This window comes from Macrobrachium nipponense, chromosome 19, assembly GCF_015104395.2.
Source record: "Macrobrachium nipponense isolate FS-2020 chromosome 19, ASM1510439v2, whole genome shotgun sequence".
Lineage (NCBI taxonomy): Eukaryota > Metazoa > Arthropoda > Malacostraca > Decapoda > Palaemonidae > Macrobrachium > Macrobrachium nipponense.
The window spans coordinates 18,823,431-18,842,711 of record NC_061088.1 but is presented as its reverse complement, the minus strand read 5'-3'; the positions used below and the strand labels follow the sequence as shown (position 1 = coordinate 18,842,711).

The 19,281-nt window shown below is 33.9% G+C and overlaps 1 protein-coding gene across 8 annotated transcripts in view; it reads left to right on the top strand.

Annotated features, from left to right (window-relative positions):
• The window catches only part of LOC135214510 (nucleoside diphosphate kinase 7-like), a 46,694-nt gene extending 27,689 nt beyond the window's left edge, over window positions 1–19,005 (top strand). For 4 of the 8 annotated variants that reach the window (XM_064248885.1, XM_064248911.1, XM_064248894.1 and 1 more), the window contains 6 exons: window positions 14–221; window positions 676–790; window positions 2,116–2,249; window positions 5,464–5,574; window positions 5,948–6,055; window positions 11,875–15,477. In XM_064248885.1, the coding sequence (XP_064104955.1) occupies window positions 14–221; window positions 676–790; window positions 2,116–2,249; window positions 5,464–5,574; window positions 5,948–6,055; window positions 11,875–11,904 (706 nt within the window). In that variant the 3' untranslated portion in view covers window positions 11,905–15,477. Of the gene's footprint in view, window positions 1–13; window positions 222–675; window positions 791–2,115; window positions 2,250–5,463; window positions 5,575–5,947; window positions 6,056–11,874; window positions 15,478–16,054 lie in introns of those variants that run through there. The other 4 variants (XR_010314390.1, XR_010314389.1, XR_010314387.1 and 1 more) reach the window with 4 other exon arrangements.
• Window positions 19,006–19,281: the final 276 nt, after the last annotated feature.

Sequence of the window (19,281 nt, the reverse complement as noted above, 5' to 3'; positions counted from 1 at the left end):
AAACTTTTGCCAGGCCTCTACTGGATTACGTAACAAGTGGTTCAGTTGTTGCAATGGAGTTGATCACCACAAATGCTGTCAAGAGATGGAGGGAAACATTAGGTCCTACAGATTCAGAGGTTGCAAGACAGGATGCCCCAGACTCGATAAGAGCTAAGTTTGGAAAAGATAAGCAGAGTAATGCAGCTCATGGATCAGATTCTGATGTTTCAGCCACAAGAGTGAGTACTTTTTGTTTTCTTATATATCCAATACAGGAATAATACTTTCTTAATGATGTATGTGTAACATTCAAATCTCAGTTTTGAAGAGAAGGTTTAAGTTACTGTCCATTAGTTATTGTCTTTTTAGAGTAGTGAATTAATAGTTCATACAAAGCAAGCTTTTTACAGATAGCAGTAAATATATTTTGACGATGTTTTGCGTCGGCTTTTGGTGTTTACAGCACTTATTCTGAAGACAATACTTTATTGGTACCCATATAGATGAAATTACGTAGTGAGAAACCCAGAAAGTTTGAAAAATCTTAGCAGCCTTGGTTTGCTTTTCTTATATATTAGGGTTTGCTTAATAAAGTTTGTATTTTTTATAAGAATATTTATGTAACTGCTTGCCTTAACTTTAATATTGAAAAGGATAGTTATATAAATTAAATGTTGTCTTGTTATGCTTCAGGAAATTGAATTCTTCTTCCCTTCATCAAAAATGAATAGTGCATTAGTGCCAGAGACAACTGCAAGATTTGTTAATAACACTTGTTGTATTATCAAGCCTCATGCTATTGCTGCTGGTATGTATTTGGTAATGAAAAATATAGTATTTTGAATTTATATTTGTCTTTGTTTATGTAGCTAATTTCTTTGTTTCATGTGCATCTCATGAAATATATTTCAAGTTCTGAGTTTCAAGCATATTGGCACCCTATTAACCAAGTAGAAGAACCATAGTTTATCCCCCCTGGCTGTTTGTCTGTCTATCCATCAGTGTGTGTTTGTCACACCTTCATCTTACCATTTTACACAGCTGAAAAGTTAACCAGCATCATCTGTATATGTGCTTAAATGGAGATTGTCTGTGTTCTTTCTTTGTATCCATCAGTATTCACTTAACTAATTTGTAGATTAAAAGATTGAAAAAAAACTCTTGTCAGTAGGTGCAACAAGAACTGTGGGGTGGTTTTCGAATTCTGTTATATTTGGGATTTTACAGATTGCACTGTAAACTGTAATTTAATGGTTTTCTAAAGTGACCCTATGGTGACATCATATGCATTATGCATAAGGGTGTACAAACTTTTTTTTTTTACTCAAATGTTACTGATTGACTACAACTATCCAAAGGTGTTGGATGTGCTGCTTTATTTAAACACATCCCATCACTATTTTCAGTTACTATTAGTGGTTATAACCCCTTCCAAATTAATATCTTGAAAATTATTTTGTCCAACAGATTAGTTTTAATAACATTATATAAAGTGGGTATGATGCTGAAATTGATCCCTGCTTACAGAGGCATCAAAGGAAAGAAGATGCAAATAGGAAAGCCAGAGCTGACTTTTATGACCAGATAGATTGTATATTATGAATATGATAACATATTAAAATGTTAAACCTAGTGTTGTGTTATGGTATATGATCCCATCTTCAAATTAGTCACTTTTGACCAATTCTGTTTGTTGAGTAGCCTAAATAAAGTAGTTCCAGAATACAGAACAGCTTTTACAGTTTGTGTAATTTTTAACTGAAATATCAGATCGTAGGAAACATCCCTGTAAAAGAATTTTTCAGTTTGTCCAATCATTAAATTTTTTAATTGTAATTTATAAAGTTGGTATGTGGTCCGTTTATTATAAATAAACTTTAGGTCGTATGGGAGTTAGGAGAGCAAATTTTATAACCTAAATATACTAAACTCTTTGGTAATAATGTAAGCATTACAAATGATAGGAAAAAATAATTCATGTTAAGATAAACATTGAAATACATACAGCATTATATATGTATGGGTACTATAGTAACTATGTTGAAATTGGTTTAGGTGAAACTAGATTTCAGTATTTACTGGAGTGCCAACTGTGTAGAAATATTGTGTGACATGAAGTTTATCTGGTTCCAGGTAACTTAGGTGGCATCCTTCGAGCAATAACAGAAGGAGGGTTTGACATAACAGCTCTTCAAATGTTTCGTATGGACAAGATTCAGGCTGAAGAATTTTTAGAAGTTTATAAAGGAGTTGTAAATGAATATCCAGTAAGTGTTCTTTGAATTTTAAATTATTAGATTTTATTGTGTCTGTTTTTAGTGAGTTTTTTTTGTGATAAAATATCCACTGTCATTCAAGTAAGGGTGAAAAAATGCTGATGAATATTGAATGACAACTAGATCACACAGATATCTGCCATATTCTTAGGTTGTAATTCCTAGGCTGTAGTAGGTGGTGCTGTTTCACTAGTTAGAATCTGTTTACAGATGCATTCCCCATAGCCTGGCCTAAGGTGTATTTGCACTGATGGTATAGTCTTTCATTTATCAAAGCATTAACAATTCTTTTTGGAATGTTGGTATTTCCAAGTGCTTTTTGACACTGTTACCCAGAATATATTGGTATTGAAAATCTTAGAATTTAAACAAAAAACTACTACCATAATGTTACAATTAAACATAAATCAAGGAAGGTATATAAATGAATGGAAAGAAAAAAAGGTAAAAATGTTAAAATTAGAGCAGGGAGAGGAAAATAATAGTAAGGAAATAACCATGTAGTACATGATTTATATAGTTGTATGCAAATCTTAAATAATTTTTTACTGTATTTCACTTGCGTAGATTCACAGGACTAAAGATGTTAAAATTTCAATACATTTTTTTTATGTCTCTTGGGAACTGAATTTGTTCCCTCTTTGAGTACAGTATAGTACAGTGTACGCTGCACAGTAATGCTGTTGACTGTACCAGATGTTCCTTGCATCATTATTCCAGCCTTAGTCATAGTGTTCAATCTTAATATTCATTTGCTTCCTTGGACCGTCCACTAGCTGTCAAGTGGCTTTAGCTGTTTTCCCTTGGTTCTCACCTCCCATTGAGAACAAACATTTTAGGCAAGTATGAGAGTCTAGACATTTAACTCAGTATTATTATTATTAATAAGTTAGTTTTATGAGGTCACCAAGTCACATTTCTGAATTTTCATATGCTTGCTGACTGGATTTGTTCTTAAGGGGCACACTGACTGCTGAATTTCAGGGAATTATCAAATTTTTTGTTATTAACAGATTTCGACTTTTATGTCTAAATACACACATCCTGAATTGCTAATATACTAAGAATGAATTTTTTAGGTTGGTTTATTGGCAATTATGTTCATCGTAAAAAGAATTGTAAAAAATGTCTCTATGAATAAAGCGAAGTCAAGCCAAACCAAACCAAACCAAGCCATGCCATGCCAAGCACTCTAAAAACTTTAAAAGCCAAGCCAAGCCATGCCATGCCAAACACTAAAAGCCAAGCAAAGCCCAACCATGCCATACCAAGCACTCTAAAAGATAAGCCAAGCCAAGCCACACTATGCCAAGCACTTTAAAAGCCAAGCAAAGCCAAATTATGCCATGGCAAGCACTCTAAAATGCAAGCAAAGTCAAGCCCAAACATGCCAAGCCAAGCACTCTAAAATCCAAGCAAAGCCAAGCCAAGCACTCTAAAAGCCAAGCAAAACCAAGCCAAGCGATGATATGCCAAGAACTAAAAGCCAAGCCAAACCATGCCATGTCAAGCACTCTAAAAGCCAAGACAAGCCAAACCATGCCATGCTAAGCACTAAAAGCCAAGCCAAGCCAAGCCAAACCATGCCATGCCAAGCACCCTAAAAGCCAAATCAATTCAGGATAGGTCCAAGTGAGTTATAGACTGTTTTCGACAGTTTTATGCGTAAATAAACATTAGAAATGTTATTGGTAAAAAAGAAAGTTTAGGTTGGTTCATGGATAATTATGTTGAGCACTTTTACTGCACTGTGAATGACAATTTGTAAAAAAAAATGGAAAACGAATTTGAAAATAAAATTTATTCAAAAATAATTGTTCCCCCTTATGTATTTTCTCTAGGGTTAGTGTAATAGAGAAAATGGTATACTATTGGGATAACTGAACCTTCTGAATCTAAATATTTTTTATTTCCTTATTTGTGAGTCCAGAAACATTGCTGTTTTGCTGTTTCCTGAGAAGTTTTTTTTTTTTCAAAAATAAATACTTCAATCTCAAAGGAGATTGAAACGAGACTGTTTTTGTTCAGTATTATTTGTAGAATCAGTTGTAAAAGTTAGAAGGAAATAACCTTCAGTCATATATAAATCAAGAGAGAGCCCATTTCTATTCATTTGATTATATTGTAAATTTTTATAACAGTGAAAACAGCCTCAAGAATAACTAAATCTTCAAAATTTAAATATTTATATTTTCTTGTTTTTGAGCCCAGAAATATTGCTCTTTTGCTGTTTCCTGAGAAGTTATTTTTTTTTTAAACTAAATGCTTCAGTCACAAAGAAGACTGAAATGAGACTTCTGTTTATCAGAATTATTTTCAAGATCAGTGGTAAAAGTTAGAAGGAAATAACCTTCAGTCATGAGGTATAAGTAATTAATAGAATGGGGCCTCATGACGTTGGTGCTCTCCATAAATGCAAATTTTAGGTAATATATAAATCAAGAGAGAGCACAGTGCTATGCATTGAATTACATTTTAAATGTCGTGGCATTTCTTATATGACATAATAGTATCAGTGCAAAAATCAGCCTTCTAACTGTAATAGTTTCATAGTTATTACAAAATAAGGATAATTTTATTTCTTTTGCCATTTCCTCAAAATGGTTTTTTTCAAACATAAATTCTTAGAACTCCAAGAAGATTCAACCAAATTTGATGAAACTTTACAGAGTGTAGTATAACTATATATGTATCTTATCTTGATTTGCAAAGAGCAAAACTGATTTTTTAGTGAAACTTTTTTTTTTTTTGGCATGCGTATTATTTTTGAAAAGTGATATCATAATTTTTTAAAATGAAAAAAAATTAACTTGGAAGTTGAATTTATATTATTAGTTGAAGAATAAGTGGTGAAAATTTGAAGCAAATCCCTTCAATCAGAAGCACGTACTTTATGGGGCCTTATGGAGTGGGCACTACCCTTAAATCTGGTATAAACTGAAGTAAATTACAATTGAAATAGTTTTGCAACTGATTACGAAGAAATGGAAGAGTAAGTAAAACCAAAAATAATTTAGCTGGTGCCAAAGGGATGCTGCACAGAACCTTTAGTACTATGTATGATGATGTGTGGTACACTTTGTGCAACGAGGTGCTGTCCCTGTCCCATACTTTGTATGGGATCATTTTTAGCTATGTCAGTGATTCATGACTTTATTTGGAATTTTTCCACAGATGGCTCATATTTGAATATATACTTTGACAGGGTATGGTCCAACAGTTGATATCAGGTCCTTCAGTTGCTCTAGAAATACAGAGCATTCATGGGGCTGAGACACCTGTGAAGTTCAGGGAATTTGTTGGACCAGCAGACCCGGTAAGATGTTTGTTCATGAAGTACACGCTACTATACAAGTAAGATGTTAGGATTCTAGTCGTTTTGTTGAGATGACCAGTAGGGAAGGGAACTAGAGTTCATATCAGGTAACCCTGTAAAAAAAATTGGAGAAAAAAAGTGGGCTAAACCATAAAAGAAAGATGGAATTCCGTTTTGAGTGAAAGTTGTTTATAAGAATAGGAGAAAATTAACTTTAATTTTTTTATTATACTTTTGGAAATTAGAATTCCCAGGGTTCCATAAAAGAAAAATTACCAGACATTATATTGTGTTATAAAATTAAGATAAGCTTTTTCTATATCACTATAAATACTAGGAGTATCCCCTATCACTTTTATCTTGAACTTTTCAGGATGTGGCGAGAGAACTGAGGCCAAATAGCTTAAGAGCTCGATTTGGTGAGGATAAGATAAAGAATGCATTACATTGCTCAGATCTTCCAGACGATGGTTCTCTTGAGGTGAGGCTATTGATACTTTATTAATTTCTTGAGGTCTTTAGTTACAATTCTTATATTTCTACATACAGGTGTTGTACCTTGTGTTTCTTTTTTGTTCATATATTTTTACAAAGAAAACAAAGTTTTGGGTCAACTACCATGAAAGTTTATAATTTTATTCTTTGGCATATTTAAACTGTTTGCCTCTTACATGTTCTGGATATTTCCTTATAAAGGGAATCTAACAATCATTATACAGTAATAATTTTGAAATGTCAAATAAGAATATCAGTGGTACTTGCATTTCCCCCGGAAAGTAGAAGATATTTGTGACATAGTTTTTCAGTACTAGCTCAATAAATGTCATTATATTTATCTTTTTTAGAAACTGATATGTGCCAAAAGTTGCCATTGTCATTTGCTGAATTGTTATGTGTTACCTGTGGGCATGGTTATGCAGATTATATGAAGCTTGGTTAAACATTGAAATATCTTTGATCCCTGCACAAGTAGAAATTACAGGAAGTGAGGATGCTGATAAAGTAGCCAAAGCTGCAAGGCTCTGGTAATAAACAAATAAAAAAGTTTAAATACTGGTAGGTTTGTGGGGATGCTCTTCATTTAAAAAAAGAACTTCATTGAAGTCATATCCCATATTCAGATAGGACACACTCATGTGACCCACATGTCTTTAATGAATAACCCACAAAACTCAGTCCCTGAATGCAGAGAATGCTCATGTGCATCTACATGACCCAGTCCTTGATTGCAGAGAATGCTAATCTTCTTACACTCAAGCAAATTTGTAATGTTTGTGTAATTTTCAACTAACAATGGATATCCATTGTTGGAAACATCTTTGAAAAGAGTTTACGTGCCTGATGGAAGGGTACTGATGGAAGGATGCTATGACAGATATATTATGATGAGTAGTTACCATTGATATTGTATGATGACTAGTTCACATGTCTGTTATAATAACCTGTATACCTTGTATCTTAACTGATTCATGTTTTTAATTTTTAGTAGATGACTGCCAGAGCCTGAGTCAAAACTTTAGAGGAAATAAAGGCATCCCAACTGAATATCTATATATGGCTCTAGAAAACCTATAATGTATCAGCTAAATACTGTGAAAAGAACTTTATAATTTGCATAGAGAATAATAATAATAATAACACACCTATGGTGGGCATTATAAATGTAGGGACAAATATCAGTATTTGTTATTATAGTAAGTGAAAAGATTAAGTGAAATGCAAGGTGTGGACCTTTAGAACTACAGAATCATAAGCTTATATTGTAAGCTAAAGGAATTAATAAAAATTAAATTTAGAATTTTGCTGCGACATTTCGTCTGGCACATCCAGACATCCTCTTAGGTGGAGGGTGGGTGAGGGACTGTGGCTTGTTGGGAAGTCCTTCTGTCCGTTATACCAGGGATTCAGCAGGAGGTCCGCCTTGCGCTGAATTTTGGTGCTGGGAGCGTGGATCTGGTCTCCTATTGGCTGTTGAGGCCTGGTCTCAAGCTCATCTAGACTTGATGGTCATGCTGTTGTAGCCTAGCAGATATTTGGAGTTATATGACATCATGGCGGGCCGAATTTTGATTGGCCTACGGCTCTATGATGCCATGGCTGGTGTTATTCTGAGTTTCTCCTTTGGGGTTGTCATTGTCTGAGGTTCAGGCTTACATTCGGGTGATGTTTTGCTGCATTATGGTAGTAGTATTTGCATTCGGGGTATTTCTTCTTATGCTTCTTGGTAATAGGAAAGCCTCTTGGTTGGTGCTCATGGAAGGCTTCTGTTCCTGAATCTGAATAAGGAGAGCTTCCAACATTCATAGACGTTGTGGGTCTGGGGGGCTCCCGATTATTCGTCTCCTACGACAGTACTTTTCAAAACATACAAGTAATGGAGAGGGCTCCAGACTCACAATGTCTACACCTGTTGGAAGCTCTCCTTTTATCCAGGAACAAAAGCTTTCCATGAACATCACCCAAGAAACTATCCTATTACGTACCAACAAGCATAAGAAGAAATACTCCGAATGCAGATAATACCACCATACTGTAGCAAAACACCACCCAATTGCAAGACAACCACTGACAATGACAATCACGAAGGAGAAACTTGGAATAATACCAGCTGTGACATCATGCAGCCGTGGGTCAATCAAAATTTGGCCTGCTGTGACATCACGCAACTCCGAAGATCTGCCAGGCTACAACAGTGCAACCATCAAGTCTAGAAGATGGCGCAAGACCAGGCCCCCAACAGCCAATAGGAGACCAGATCCGTGCTTCCGGCCAACCAAAATTCAGTGCAAGGAGGACCTCCCACTGAACCCTCGTTAAAGTACAGAGCGACTTCCCAACAAGCCACAGTCCCTCACCCACCCTCCACTTAAGAGGATATCTAGATGTGCCAGATGAAACTTGGTAGCAAAATTCAAAATTTGATTTTGATTAATTCCTTTAGCTTATAAGATGCATATAACATGAGGTGTGTCGTGCAAAAGTCGACTAAACCGCGCAACCTTAGTTTTGAATAATTAGCTGTCAAAGTTAGTTACTGATTATGTACTACCGAGTAAAGTGGTGCAATATATTACTATTATACATCAAATTAAATGTTTAGGCTAGATCTTTCATGTCATTGAGTTTTTGATAGATTAAAAAATTGGTTTTTTGTTTTTTATGGTTGAGTTTTTTTATTTACCCCCTCCTGCACTATATTTTTTCCCCCCCCAGAAGGTAATGGTTTTATATAGCTGTGCCTGATTCCTGATTTTAAACATTTTTAAATAGAGAAATATTAATAATAAGTTATTATTAAAGATAAGTTGGGAATTATCAGCAGCTACCACATCATAACACATCCTAGGGCTCATACAAGGGGGCTCTGGTGTCTTGGCTTCCACGCGACGCTCAGTGGGACCCACTACAACAACAGGCCTCCCCACTATTGCGCAATTGTTTGGAGATGTTCTTCCACTGACTTGGATCATTAACTTGCTTTTTATGTGGTTCCTGACTCCAATTATGGTCCTCTCTCACTTCCACTACTCTCCACAGTAGCAAGGTTATCGACCTCCTTGCTAGAACTCATTCTGGGCAAAAAAACGGGAAATAGTGTAAACACAGCAATCAAAATTAAAAACTTGTGTGTACTATGGTTTAAGGGGGCCGGCCGGCTAATGCCCTTTTTTAAGGACAGGACTTTGATATTCATACCACTTAATAAGGTGACTTGGGACATCTCCAAACCGCATATGATTTTCGCCTCTGACCTTCGGTTTTGTGACGCCATGGTGATTTATCCCGAAAATAACCATTTTTCAAATTCTATCTCCTCCCTTGATATTTAATATTAAGACCTGGGATTACTACCATATATAGACCTGATGTAGACCTCCAATCGAATGGAGAGTTTTGTTTCTAAAAGTAATTTTTTTGCAAGATATGAATTTTTCAATATGGTAAAAAAATAAACCCTATAAATCAGGAGAAAAAAATTTATAAAAAAAATACGAAACAAAAATTGGAAAAAAGGGCTCTATTTGATTGTTCTATAATGTCTTTCTGAGTTATATACCAAATTCCAATGTTATAGCTTTAAAACTAAGTGAGAAGATAGATTTTGAAGGTCAATAAGTATAGTTTTGAGATACAGGCGTTCAAAGTTTTCCTTCGTATTTCTATAAAGACAGTGTTAATAAGTAATGATTATTATGAATGTATATTTCTTTTTTGTGTATTAATAAACCAAAACTATTTTATTTATCATAATTTAATCATAAATGATGATCCCTTTGCTCATATATCGCAGCCTGGGGCACTGCTTGAGGCAAGATGGGGCACTCCTTCCTACGCAATTCTCTCTCTCCCCTTCACTAACTCGGCTTATTACAGCGAATTTTCTTCTTCTGTATGTTAGCGAGATGTTTTCCTTGTATTTTCCTTTTTGGCATGATGAAATTCTTGCCCGAAACAAAGATAAACAAACGTAACTGCAAGAGAATGTCAAGAGGTGAAACTCGAAGGCGTACTCTTTTTTTACAAAGACAATTTAATAAATCATGATTATTATGAATTTCATATTCCATTTTGGGTTTTAAAAAACCAAAACTTTGTTATTTATCATAAATGAAGATCTCTTTGCTCAAAGATCGTAGCCTTGGTGCACAGTGTGACGTGTGCTGTCAAGCAAGACGGGGGCGTTACTAAGCAACCCTCCCCTCTCTCTTCACTAACTACGCATATATTATGATATTCTGTAATAATACTTGAGCGATTTTTCTTCGTCTTTATGTTAGCGAGATGTTTTCCTTGTCTTTTCCTCATTGGCATGATGAAATTCTTGCCGAAACATACATAAACATACGTAAAAGCAGGCGTATGTCAGAGGTGAAATGGAACGTATAGACTACTCGAGGTCTGTGATCGCACTAAATCAGGACTGGACTTGGTAGCTGAGCCTGGTCTCCTTCTCGACTCGGGGAATGTCTACAGATGCCATTTCTCCCAATTTCTTTGACAATAATTATCAAAATTTACGATAATAGAGGAAATATTGCATTTTCTTGTACGGATCAATGTTTTTAGGCTACGAAAGTAAGAGGAATTTTGACGAAATATTTCGTATACGTATTCTCAATTGCCATATGAAGCTCCATGAATTTTTTCATGACTTTGCATTTTTCGCCCTATATTTCCATATAAAGGGGTTCCGGCCGGCCCCCTTAAAGTCTGTGAGAAAAGTGAGGTTGCGTGGTAGACCACAACACTCAAGGCGCACTTTGATTGGCCAAGCATAGGGTTGCGTTAGAATACTTCGCTCTCATTGACTACAGCACCCTCCTGGGTTAGAACACTTTTGCACCCAATCTAAACTTAGTCTGCACATCTTGTTGGACTAAAATAAGCCCCTTTATACCTTAGTACACCCCACAGGATGTTCACTTTTGCCTTTTCCAACATCAGTACAAGATAATTGAACCTCAGGACAACAGGTTCCCACCTATAACGCCAACCTGCCATTTTTGAGGGTTTGACCACTTTTGCACAACAAACCTCATGTAAACTTATGACTCTGTAACTCTACAGGGGTCACATCTCGCATTTCATTTAATCTTTTCACTTAATATGATAATAAATACTGATATTGGTCCCTACATTTATAATGCCCACCATAGGTGTTACTCACCAATTTAAGTAACAACGAAAAGGCCACTGTTAGCAGAATAGAGAAGAACTACAAAATTAATTTAGCTGAAGCAGCAATAACCTTCAGTAAGACTTGATAATAATAATAGTCTCCTTAGCATGAAATTATAGTCTGTAGGGATTCTTTAGTTAGTACCACTTTTCTTCAGCATTCTTTTGTAAGAATATTGAAAAAATATTCTTAATTTACATAGCTAATATGTATATTGAAATGTACAAAACAATGGAGGCTGTAAAACAAATGTTTTATGTTTGCAACTTACCAAGTAGTTACATGGCTATAGTTTCTAAACCAAAGCTAGGTATGTATACTTGGTAAGTATACATAAAATCCTATGTGATTATAAAAATGTAATTTTCCCATATGTAATTAGTGTTTATTTAGAGTGATAGTTAAGTAAACATTTTTAAGTGCAGCTCTTTTGATTGTTTTATCATCTTGATATTTCATTTAAAAATAGTTCTAATTTACTAGATTTGTTTCATATATTCTGAAATCTAGCTTAGAATGGCAGGTTTGTACGTCCAGAATAAATTATTCTCAAGTGCATTATGAATGTATCTTATTGGGAGAGTTACAGATCCTTTTGGTGAAACATCTTCGTTTTACAGGTTGAATATTTCTTCAAAATTCTTCAATGAAAGTTGCTTGCTTGGCATGAAGTTCAAAACTTAATGCTGTACAGTATTGTTTACATACTCATCCCACCTCAGATTCCCCGAGAGACAATTTCATTGTATGCGAAGTTTAGTCTTATGTAAAGTGTACTGCTCTTCATCCAAAGGTAATGTATGTAATTTAGTTCTCTTTGTTTAAGAATTCACTGTATATAGACTTGATAATTTGCACAGACTCCATAATTTATTGGTTATTAATCTCTTGAAACTTAGGTTATTCCTGTGTATCAATTTAGTCTTAAAAGGTACATTGTTCTTTCTACAGGTATTAGTCCTTTAGTCCAGCATTAATGGGACCAATTAGGTGTCAGTGATGTACCAGCTGGTGGCCACTGAAAAATATACCTTAAAAATGTTTTAAATATATATCAGTCTAAGTATATCATTAGGCCTTAATGCATTTCTAATCACAGAATAATTTTCAAATTAGCATAATATATATAAAACCATTTGCCGTATATTTCCGTCTATAAGACAACTTTTAAATCTTAAAATTCAATCATAAAAATTTGGAGTCATCTTTTACTACCATTCTAAAAATCAAACCTTGAATTCTAAGTTTTGTTTAATGGTAGGCTAGCCTTGGCCTCTGTGCCATAACCATTGATTCACATCATGAAATAAACTGATAATAGAACCATTTTTACCATGTATATTATTGGCATATTCGAGAAATAATTCCATATCAATGAAATCAACTTTTCTCAATGCAAGCCCAGCTGTGAAAATGTAAACATCGGGTTATGGCTACACTCGCAGAAACATTTATCTTTCAGTAACCTTTCAAAATTTTAATGGTAATGTGATTACAGTAGTATGTAGTAAGATTTATGGTAACATAATATTCATTTTCATAAAAAATTCATATAATTTTGATGAAATAACATAATTTTGCTTCACAGTCAACTTTTTACAACAATTCGGTCATACAAATGGTAATTATGTATGATAATTATTGTACATTAGACTAATCTCTTTTCCAATATCTCTTTAGCCCATCTTTTAGTTAAATAAGTTAAAAAGTAAAAGAGACTGATAAATGTATCGTTAGTAATACTATACTTGTTGTGTAAACGCATACAGCCATAAACAACCAATTGAGAAAAAGCTGTTTTGCTTTGAACAACCGAATTGGTAAATAACCATTTCAATCATTGTATGATAGTAAATAATTACCGTATTTATATTAAAAATGGTGTTAAGTAGAATAGGACTGATACATTTTTACATTACAGTACTCTATACCGGTATTCACTATGGAGAAAAGATCAGCAAGGAAATAGCATACTTATAAATTGAAGCTGCATGTTGTAGCTTTAGCTGAGAAAACAATGTTCAAGCTTTTAATGACTATAAATTATTGTGCTTTGGCAACTGAGATGAAACTCCCCTAAACTTTGTCATGCTATGAAATTCGACCGTAAATTAGATTGGAGAGAAAAGTATTTTAATCAGAGTTACTGGGCATGAAAGAACACATTTTACTTGTGTTTAACGTGTATGGCAGATGGGACAAAATTTTCCCCCATGGTTATTTTAAATAGAAATTGATGCTAAACAAAAATTCCCAAATGGTATCATTGTCCACTTTCACAAAAACTTAAACAATGCAAATTGTACATGATTATTATACATGTTTATATTTTATAATACAATAGAAATATGAAAATAACATACATACATACCTTATTGGGTATAGTGAAATAAAGCATAACTTTTTCAAAGATCCATGGAAAAAGTGCATATTTATTATGTTTGTATTTTATACTACAATACTAATATAATATATGAAAATTACATATGCTAATTTTATGTCTTGTGTATGATGCAACCTCCTTAAAATTAGCTTCAAAATTAAATCTTCAAAAGTTGCATATGTAAGTATATATTACAGTAACCAAAAGCTAGCCTATACACAGATGGTTTTTTTTAATTTAGTAGTCATCTTATACTACAGATATGAGATAAATTCATGAGAATATACGGTAATTGATTTTGAAAATATGAATGCTAAAGCTATATGCTAAATGACTGAAGAAATTTTTTTTTTTTTTTACATAGCATTGGTTTACTTACTATCCATATCATCAGTGAAGTCTAAACCTATATTTTTTCTTTGATTACAGTAGAATACTAGAAATTTCATGATTATTTGGTCTTACCTAATAAAACAGTATATACAATATACATACTTTAGTACTCATGAACAACTGTACTTAATATAAGCTCTCACACTGCCTAGTCTAAGAGTAGACGGCTTCTGGTGTAGAGAAAGTGACTTGTAGTGAAGATTCCAGTAATATTTTGGTTTGATTTTTAACAGTGAAATGCTAAATAACTATTCAAATTTTGAAAATATGATAGATTCATGAATTGTCAATAAAAAAAATGAAGTAGAACATTGCAAGAGTATATTAATGTTACAGAAACTATTAAGTAACTTTATTGGGTATGTGGATCATGTTTCAGTTCATTTTGCTAGTATCCAAAGAATTTTAGATTACAGTTTTATGAATATTAGAATATGTACACTTAATAGTTGGTGGAGCATTGTGTATTATTTTCATCATTTGGTATCTAGTATGGGATAAGACATTACATGTTTAAACATAAAACTGGCATCACTTTATTATAGTGCATGCAAACGTGACTTTGACCAGCTAAGTTTTTATCATTAAGTAGTCTAACTCTCATAAAGCAGGCCTGACCAGAGTTTATGGCATGTTACAGACATGCTGTACACATTTCTAAGGTATTTTATTTTATTATGTAATTATTGATGATTAAAAAAAATTTAATGCCTAATATTAATTTTACCACAACATGATACATTGCACTACTGCTTTTAGTAGTGCAAAATTCAAGCTACCAGAGGCATTTTCATTTTTTTTGTTTAATACAACAGTTTGGTAAAGTGCTGGACCGCTAGCTTTAATCTGGAATGGGACTTTTAACTAAATTGCCATAGCTGTAGGTTTGCCAAACTATAGGATGCTGGAATGATGGACTTATACTGTAATTATTTTCTGTTCAAATGCTGCAGCCCAATCATTTTAATATGACAGCATTTGTTGTTGATCAATGAAAAATGCTAATTGCTCCAAGGCATTGGTCCAGAATAAGAGAATGTAGATAATATGGTACTATATCCTTTTGTAATTACTTTTCTTAGGCCATACCTGTAATAAGCTATCATTGCATCATGTAATTGTTACAGAAGATTCAAAATGTATGAAGATTTAAAATGTATGGCTTCTGTATTTGTGTTTGTTGATCATGGCAGTTTTAAGATTATAAAGTGAGGAACTAAGTCAGACTGGGAAATTTATAAAGGGTAAAAACTTTAGAATTAATAGAGATCTGTTTCTCTTTTTGTATTATTAACTTCTTTCATGATTCTATTTTTGTTAGTAAAATTTACTGTTTTGATGTGCTCTGCAGAAATGCCTGTATATGCTGTTGAACATTATGTATTTGGTTGTACATATACTGTTTACTATTGATATTTGCTTTTGATATTAAAGAAATATGAGTTTCTCTATATTTTTTACATAACCATATTCCATCCAGGTTGGTGTGAAATGCTCTTATAATTTACAATTGTTACTGGTTATTTTCATTTGTCTTCATGCTTGCCTTTCTTGTGTTGTGAATCATAATATGCTTCAGTTTTTACAGTGCTCAGTGATGTATGATAACAGTTCACAATAATCCATCAAAGTATGTAAAAGATGGGTTTAATTTTTTTGATTGTCAGTATAAAATATATGATGGATTGTGTATCTTCATTATTATCTTATCTATATAATTTTATGTGGTATGGTTTATCTTGCCATCTGACTCCTAATATTCCTATTAAGGCCTTCATTGAAAAATATTATTGCCTTTGTGGCTTCCAATTTTACTTTTGAAACCTAGTTTTTATTTTCATATATTCATAATATTTATAGGGTATCTGCCCTTTGTTGAGGGTACAGGGAATCTCAATTTTGTACAGTCATGGTTATAAATAACAATACAAATTTAAATTTTATTGGAGGATTACTTTCTATCACTTATGAGGTGAGGATTAGTCTATCATGTATGATGAGGATTACTTTCTATCACTTAACAGGTGAGGATTACTGACTGTCACATTAGTGTGGATTTACTGGCCCATCTCATGAACCACTCGGTCACGTATATTAAAATTTGCTTAGAACCAGGACAAAAAAGTTTAAGGCAATTAAGAGATAAAGATTGTGACAAAAGCAAATTACTACTTTATTACAAATTACTGACAGTCATTTACATTTACCAGTATCTTCATGAACTGTTCTAGTGGTGTTAATTATGGTACTTGATCTCAGTCATCAGGTAGTACGTATCCTTTTTCATAAAATTCAGTTATACATTGGAGAATCAAGTGTTTGGACCCTTGAGATTTGGTTTAATAATTTAATATCTTTTTTAGTTATTGTTGCTACCCTTGGCTTTGCAGTCATGTATCCGAGTTTAGAGTGAATAAGGGACAGATCAGCTTGTGAATATAGCGACCAGGTGTGGGAGCGTGCATCATTCAGTAACGTATCTGGGTACATTGTAATGTAGCTAGGATGTCAAGCCAATTGTAATAAATTTTTACATTATGAAGATGTCTGTCAAGAAAGCTTCCAAACAAAAACCTGCTCTTTGCATAATGGGTGATTGGCCTTTTGTGATGAAAATGGCACACAGTAAACCCCCTGGATTCATGGGCTCGCAATTTGTGGGCTCACCATTTCATGGTTTTCTCTGTGGAACATACTATATGTATATACACATTATTCATGGGGAATTCGCCTGTTCGTGGTATTTTTTTACCGATAAATATTCACTTATTACTGTATTTTCATATTTTCAAGACTAAATGCACTTATTGCGATATTAAAGTACTCAGGTATAAGCATTTTTAAAGTTTTGTTTGTGTGTTTTAACTATCAAAATAGACAGTTAAGCATTTTTAGAGGGGTTTTAAGTATCTGCGGATTTTAGCTATTTGTTTGTGTGTGCGCATTATACATCCCCCACGAATCCGGGGGATTTACTGTAAATCCTTATTATTTAATCTTCCTTCTGGATATGCTCCATTAGTTTTTTTGGCATTGAATCAGAAATAATGTTAAATGTTGGTATAGTGTGTTTTTCAAATGGTAGGAGTGGAGTTGATTTTGTTGATATACATTCCAAGAAAGCATTCTCATAACTTCAATGTAATTAACTTGTGTAGTATAGCACTTACAAAACTTGAATGAAAACTGAATTTCCACTTGGATGACTGACTTAGAATACTGTGCAGAATCATGTTATGGTAATTTATGTAAACCAGTTGTCCAGTCCTTGTAGAACTTAATTTGGCTGTTCAAAAGTAGATTCAGACACAATTTAATATACTAATGAAAATATTGACAAACCAATCATTATCATCTACAAAATCTCATTTTGTATATGGAAGCTTTAGTGTTATAGAAACAATAGTTTATTCTTTATTTTAAGTTTGGTATTTCAACTTTGTGCTGTAGTAGCAGTATTTTAGTGTGGTATTTCAGCTCTTGAAAGTAGTGTAATGAAAAACTTGATTGTTCAATTATATGATAACATATGATATTGAAGAATTGGGGTTGTAGTCCAAATATTGAATATCTTCCTAACTTAAAGTGCTAGTTTGAATTCAAGCTGGGTACAACGAGCTCAGTACCATGCGTCTTTCACGAGGTTCATTATAATACTATGCCAAAAACAAGGATTTTTCAGGTCAGCAATAACAGTTGTTCTTCTGGTGATGCCTTATTATGTTTTTTAAATATCAAAATGTGTGAGAGAACTTTTATTCTACTGGTACAAATTCATTTCAAAGAATCAGTGCAGTAAAAAAAAAAAAAAAATGTTTACTTTTGCAGTCTTAATTACCATTATACAAAATATTTGTATCCAAAATTGTATAGGTTCTTTTAAATGGAGGTTAATTACTGTAACTTGTGTAAAACCCTTATGGAATAGACTATATTTTCATTGTAGAAAGTCCTTTTTGTATCCATCTGTGTTTTGATAATTGTTTGGAAAATCCCCTACTTCTGTTAATATTGTAGAGAAGTACATATGTTAAAACTACTGAATAATTGATCAGTAAAGGTTTGCTCACTCTTTTTGTATTGTAACAAGAGAGGAAAGTTTGAATTAACAAGCCTGTGCAGCAAGAAACTTAAAACGTGTGAAACCAAAGTTTAAATTAACCATGAGACAAGAAACCCATGGTGTGGAGTTAACATTGTCATGTCCATCAGGTAAGTGCTAACTGATGTCACCTATTTGCCAAAACACATGATAAGTAAAATATGGAGATCTTTGATGAAGGAGAAAGTAGAAATGAATGGTGGAGCATACCCTTTGTGGCACCAATTGTAAAAAGTCCTGTTTCGCCAGTTTGTTCTTGTTAGGATACAAACCCTATTCCATGGAGCTCCAGCTAGTTGGACATTGAAGCATAATAACAAGACCTTTAAATGTGGCAGCATCTCCTGTTGTGATGTGAGGGAACCAACTGTGCACCCGTACAGCATCAAGCTTACCGATGTACTGTGTGGATGCGCTTAATGCTCTTGAAGCTAATCCAAGTGTGTTTATCATTCTTTTTTTTGTGAATTAGTTTGGATTGATGGTGTCTGACTATTCTTCTTTTCTCACATAGAAATAATCAGTATAGGCTTCCTGGAGATGTGCGTGTGTTTCATGCATGAGACATTGGCCCTTATTGTGTGTGTTATGCAGAGGTTAAGCCTTCAACATCTCTCTACTTGTGTCAAGTGTGTCTTGGTCGGCCTAGTGGTAGATTATTATTGAAGGGGGGGAAGGAAATGAAGGAAAGTTCCAATAATGTCTTCTGGTGGCAATGCTCTACCAGTATCTCCCTGTACCTGTACAGTGCCAACCCAATCCCTACCCCTCCTTCTTGACTCGTGTTTATCTGTACCATCATTGCTCCAGAGCATTTGTGTGGACTGGATGACAACCAAGCTGCTTGCTATGCTTAGTGCTGAGGAAAAACCCCCCCCCTAAACCCCCCCCCCCCCCCTTTTCAAATGCTCGCCTCCCTGGCATCTGATTGTGTGATGCCAAAACTACCCAAAGAGACAGTTGTTGAAGGCTGTCTCTTTCTTGGGCAAATCTTCCTTAAATATTTGGTTTTGGCCTAAGGTTCTCCACATGGATTTGTGTTTCAAGATCCCATTGCATTGGCTTTGGCTTCCCCTCAAGATTCTGCCAGTAAAACTTTTCTGCTGTTCCTGTAAAAAACTACTTTAACATCTCCAGCTGCTTCCCTTT